Raw genomic sequence first — 6,000 nt, forward strand, 5'->3', positions numbered from 1 at the left:
GTGTGACTCTACATTGTGTACAACCATAGAAATGAAAAATTGTGCTACATTTATGTACAATGAATCAAAATGCATTCTGCTGTCAAATTAAAAATCACCCTAAGGCTGGGGTTGTGGTTCAGCATTGTGCCAGGCACTGGGTTTGATTCTAAGGACCACATTGAAAATTAATAAAATAAAGTTATTGTGGCCATCTACAACTAAACAAAATAGAAAAAATATTCATCCTAAGGATCTAACTATTTCTTTATCCCTCTCTTGATTAAGCCCTAAAATCTAACTTACATCTTCTCATGCTAATAACAATGAAACACAAATCCCTGTGTTTTAAAATACTTTTTTTCTTTTCTCAGTTTCTACAGATAAAGTGATCTGAAATAATATATGATGACACAAAAACAGAAAAGAGAAACTGTGACAACCCCCAGAAATGTGAAAGAAGGTTTCCTACTGGATTGCAGCATCTTTGATTCGATTTGTATAAAAACCCAAATAAATAAGATGGACAGTATTGTTCAATTTTAGAAATTCCATTTCTTCTATGTTCTAAGCTGTATAATTGTCAGGTTTTTATGGTTTAAATTGTAGATGTGTTTCCCTCTTGCTAATTATGTTTTTTTTTAAGTCTTAAACTGTGAAGGACATTTATGAATGGTAAGAGAGACACTGTATACAAATGTATATTTGTAAAAGCTATTTTTATGATTAGCATGTCTCATTGTTGACCATATATAGAGTCAGGTGGTATGGCAATTCTACATTTAAAGCTTATTTACAATAGCATCATGTAAGAAAAGATACATTGTATGCTAGTTTTTATAATTTATTTTTAATTTATAGTTTAAAGTACTTCAGATCATAAGGATAAAATACTTGAAAAAGTTATATTTCTGCCCTCTATAAGCACCATTTTTATTAATAAAGAATGCAGTTATTTCAGATGTGAAACAACAGTTAACTGCTGGTTTGACCTGTGACTAAATTGAGCATGCTTCGCTCTACTGAACTGAAATGATCCAGTTATTACCTAATATTTCAGTCTAGGCATGAGATTCCATGGACAGGTTTAAATGTTCACACAGGTGAGAACTAGATTGACAAAGAAAAGATTGTCTTGTCTTTGGATCCAAAAATCTCAATTAGTTCATACATCACTTCACTTCATCTCCTGTTCCTAGGAATTCTTCATTCCCAAGCATTGCAAGTGTTTTCCAAATACTCTTAGCTATTGTCTTGTGCTGTGGAAATGGAATAAACCATCTTCACAGACTGTAGAATCCAGCATATAATTTCTTAATAAATACTGTTTCTTTTAAAACAAAGTTGGTGTGTGTCTTTCCTTTGGGGTGTACTTAGTTTTAATCTTCAGTGAGAACTTTTTTTTCAGACATTGCAAGGACACAAAATTAGCCCAATAATGAAAGTATGCATCTTTATTGAAGTGTGTATTAGATGTTCTATATGACCACACTCTTCATGAAGTGATCTGTATTCTGAAACACACTAGTTTGCCATGTCAAAGAAATCCAGATGGCCCTCAGACCTTGACAGAGGTCACACTCTCATTCGCATTTCAAGAAGGTATATTTTTCCTCTAGATACAGAATTTTAAGAATCTATTTCAGGATAGAAAGCAAATCAACCTTATCTGGAAGCATTTGTGCTCTGCCAGATTAAATTTCTGTATCTAAATTACTGCACAATCTATATTAAAGAGCAGGGAGACAATATGTGTCACCAAAAATCACTGGGGGAGAGGAAGTTCTTTTTTCAAAGAAACTGAGGAGATTATAAAATCACCTTGATATGTATTTCCTTAGTTCTCTGTATAATTTCTTCAAGGTAATTTATCCTCTTTCTCTGTCTTTCAAATATAAACTAATGAAAATATGATATAATTTCATTGGATGAAGGCTATCAAAACCAAAGTTCTGAAGAAATTAAAAAGAAGTGCAAGGCCTGTTATTAAAGAAAATATGCTACATATTCTTATTTAATGTCTTTTAGAAATTTTTACTATAGAACTTAAGACCCAGATAAGGAATGTATTTCCCTTTTAAGGAGATGTGAAAACCATAAGGTTAAACCCTGCTCACCCGCTTTGCTGGTCATAATAGGAATAGGAGAATTTGTGACTTCCCATGATTGGATTCAGAAACTGAATGTGGTTCCATATGGGATGAAATCAGCACAATGATTATTTGGTTTGCTACCAAGTAGGAAAATTTGTTGAGAATAATCTGGTGCTCCAGGGAGAGTCTATTATAGACAGTGTGTGTCAAGAAATTACATATGCAAATGTTTTTCCCAATTTTCCCTTTGTTTGTCCTTGTATTATTCAATAAATAGTGTGGTATTATCTAGCACTATCATAAATTATTAAAAGTATCATAATTTCCCTGGTGGTCATCAACAATTCTTAAAATAAGATTAATAATTAAAATTTATAAAATGAATGCTTTGTTATTGAATCTGATTTTCTTCCCACAGGCTCTGAGATATAACGTCAGTCTTTCTCTTGTTTCATTGCCCATTCCTACTTTAAGAATTTCTTTTGATGACAAAGATAGAATAAAATACACATCAGGTCAACAAAGCATAGATGACTTGAAATCGTAATCCCTGTAGGTTTACTTTAACAACTTCAAAGAAAACTTATAAGAGCCAAGGCTAAGAAGAAGGGAATATGAACTTTTTCCAAATAATGCCAAGCTCATTAAAAAAAAAAAAAAAGGTAACAGAAAGAAATGGGGGCAAATGAGGACATACTTGCTATGTTCAGTTCAGTTCAAAGAAAATTAGACCCTGCATGAAATTAGGTAAACTGGTCACCGGTGGTTACAAGCATGGGGAAATTACAAATTCTGTGTCCTTCTTCAACCAAAGAATAATTGACAAAGCGTAAGTACGGAACAGAATAAGAGGCAAATAAAACAGAAGATAGGCCTGGAAGAAACTATTTTAAATGAGCTAAAGTTCAAAAAGCAAGATGCACACCTATTAAGAAATAAAGATGAAACAGGCCTGAAGTACGTTAGCAGTCATTACCTGAAACTCAACTTGAAAAGAAGGTCATCTGTCAGTGTCGGCTGGCCACAAGATTCAGAAATGCAGATCTGGAATCTCTGATTTTCCAAGAGAAGGTAGACTGTGAGTTCTAAATGAGATACTGTGTTTTGTTTCTTCAGTTTTATTCAAATGTAAATCTGAAACTGAATTAAGGCATGTATGTGATTTATAATAGTTGTAAAACTTTTAAAAAAATGAACTCACAATTATGAGAAACAAGAAAAGTCAGGATTATCGCTGATGGAAAAAAATAAGAAAGAATAGACTCTAGAAAAACAAAAGTACTCAACATTGTCATATTTATTAGGAAAATGACTTGAATCAAATATGGCAAAATGTTTCATAAAGGTTACAATAAGCCCTACTGATATTCGTGATATTTTTCTGTGTTTCATGGGCTTAAGATACTTCCTAATAATAAAAGTCTATGATGCATATCTCAATATTACAGAAATAGAAATAGATGTACGTTCTGATGACATGGAGACATGAGTGATAGAAATAATTCAGATAAAGATGGTGATTTGGATTTTTGGATTCCTCAATGGTCTGAATTTTTGATCCATCTTTTCCAGATATGTTCAGATTATTGGGAAAGAATATAAACTGAAGAAAGAGAGATGTAGTACCTAGTATTCAATACCATTCTTGAAAAAAAAAGGAATCTGCAAATGAATTAATTATTTTGTGGTTGAAATAATTTCCTCTTGGTACTTGAGAGATTTGAAAACTGTCTAGGAGTTGAAATATTGTGTATGCAAGAACTTCAACTGCCTAAGCATGAAAAAGGATCTCTATCTTTACACTCTATCAAATGGAGCTTGTACATCACAGGTAATTTCTCCACAGTGTAGGGCATTAAATAAAATAGACTTATTTTTGCAATTTTTACCCAAACATTATAAACATTATTTTAAAAATAACAAAAATTTTACTTTGCTGAACAACTACTATGCACTGGGCACTTTGCTAATTATTTTGTATGTATTGTCACCAGTACAAAGAGGAAAGTTGTTGGGCAGATGTTATACCCAGTTTATAGTTAAAGCATATCCTTTGTTCATTCATCAATTCTTAATTGAGAATCAACTCTATTCCAAGCACTGTTCTTTACAACCGAGGTCCAGCTGTAAATTATAAATGATGAAATTCCCTGGAAAAGCTTGTTCTCTTATGAGGGACAACATCTGACAGGGCTTTAAAAAAAGCAAATATGTAGTACTGAAGATTATAATGACAATAAAAACCTAGAAGAAAACAAGACCAGGAAGGAAAGAGGGAATAACTGGGCTTTAAATGGATGCTTTAAATAGGCTGGCCAGAGAGGTGTCTTTGGTAAGACAACCTTTGAGCAAAGGTAGGTGAGGAGTGATGGTGAATGTGTTCTGAACAAAGGGAACAAGTACACACCCTGGGGCAGGAATGGAATTCGCATGTTCAGGAATTGTAAGACTGGCAGTTTGTTTTGATGGGAATAAATATGGAAAAGTAAGAGGTAAAACCCCCCAAACAGTCACAATTCCAGATCACAAAACCTTAAAAGTGATTCAGAGTTCACTGGCTTTTTGCATTGGATAGGAAAGCAGTGGGAGGTTTTGGGCAGAAGAAGTAAAATACCTCACTTAAGGATTAAAAGAATCATTTAGGTTGCTAAATCAAGAAAGACTATAGAAATGAAAAGAATTCAGAAATCCCTGGATTCTAGGTTGGGAAATCTCAACATGAGCATGGCCTATACCTAGAGTAGTCTGACCAAAGACAGATGTGTTCACTTATTCACCAAATATTTGCTGAGCCCATGCCTTATTCCATATGCATATTTGACAATGGCATGCAATGATGAATACAGATCCATTGTCTCAAGGCAATTTTGTCTAGTGAGTAATGATGGGCAATAGCTGAATAGAGATGGAAAGAATGAATCAGACATAACTTTCATACATTCACATATGAACACACCACCAGTGGAACTCCACGTTATGCACAATCACAAGAATGAGATCCTAATAAGAATAAATTATACTCCATGTACATACAATATGTCAAACTACACTCTACTGTCATGTATATCTAAAAGGAAAAATTTTTTAAATGCAAAAATAAAATGTTTAAAATGCTATTAGAAACTTAAAAGAATTTTGTATGCCAAAATCCTGCTCCTATGGCTGTGATAAAAATAGGTTGAGAATCATATTTTTAATTACCTTGGCTCAACCAACTGAAACAGAGCAGCAAACCTGTGCTAAAGTATGAAGGACAAAGCTTAGATTAACCACAACTTTGTATTCTGACTCCATAAACTATCTGTATGTTGAAGAAAATAGAACTGTTTCCCCAAGCACAAGGGAAGTCTCTTCCAAGACAGCTACAGTGATAACACACATCTGCATACTCATCAGCTCTTTCCACTCTAAGGCCACAAAGACACTTTCATTCTCAATACATAAAATGGCAGCCATTGCACAGAACAAAAGAATTACTTTCCCTCAGTTCACCTTCTCCTAATCATGAGATCCTAAATTTGATCCAGTACCAAAGGGCCAGCCACCCCAGAGAATGATAAGCCTCTCCTTAACCGCAGAGCTAAGAATTTGAACTTTGACAAATCTAAGCCAATGAGTCTCCACATTTGCCAATAACTGGGAATTTTTCAAATACAGACAACCATACACCATTCTCAAATATGCTGATTTAATTGGTTTGCTAGTGTAAAGGGGATGTTTTGCTTTTGTTTTTGTAAGTTACCAGGTGATTTATGTGCAAACAGAGTTGAGAACAACTGACCTAAGCTAATTATGGAAATTCATTCTCTTAACACAAGTAATTGATTTGGAAGAGAACATGTAACATGGTGCTTCCCAACAAGAAATGAAGACATTTCTTCTGGGTAGCTCCTCAGGAAGATGAGCTCGCTGATGACATAGTTGAGGA

At 33.8% G+C, this 6,000-nt stretch overlaps 1 protein-coding gene across 1 annotated transcript in view; it reads left to right on the forward strand.

Annotated features, from left to right (window-relative positions):
• Positions 1 to 1,322, forward strand: part of Ralyl (RALY RNA binding protein like) — a 441,521-nt gene extending 440,199 nt beyond the window's left edge. The window contains exon 10 of the mRNA XM_058583704.1: positions 354 to 1,322. Within this exon, the coding sequence (XP_058439687.1) occupies positions 354 to 371 (18 nt within the window). The 3' untranslated portion in view covers positions 372 to 1,322. The remainder of the gene's footprint in view (positions 1 to 353) is intronic.
• The last annotated feature ends 4,678 nt before the right edge of the window (positions 1,323 to 6,000 follow it).

Source organism: Marmota monax, unplaced genomic scaffold (genome assembly GCF_021218885.2).
Source record: "Marmota monax isolate L192 unplaced genomic scaffold, Marmota_monax_Labrador192_F-V1.1 WCK01_AAM20220418_F8-fsc00147, whole genome shotgun sequence".
In the NCBI taxonomy this organism is placed as follows: domain Eukaryota; kingdom Metazoa; phylum Chordata; class Mammalia; order Rodentia; family Sciuridae; genus Marmota; species Marmota monax.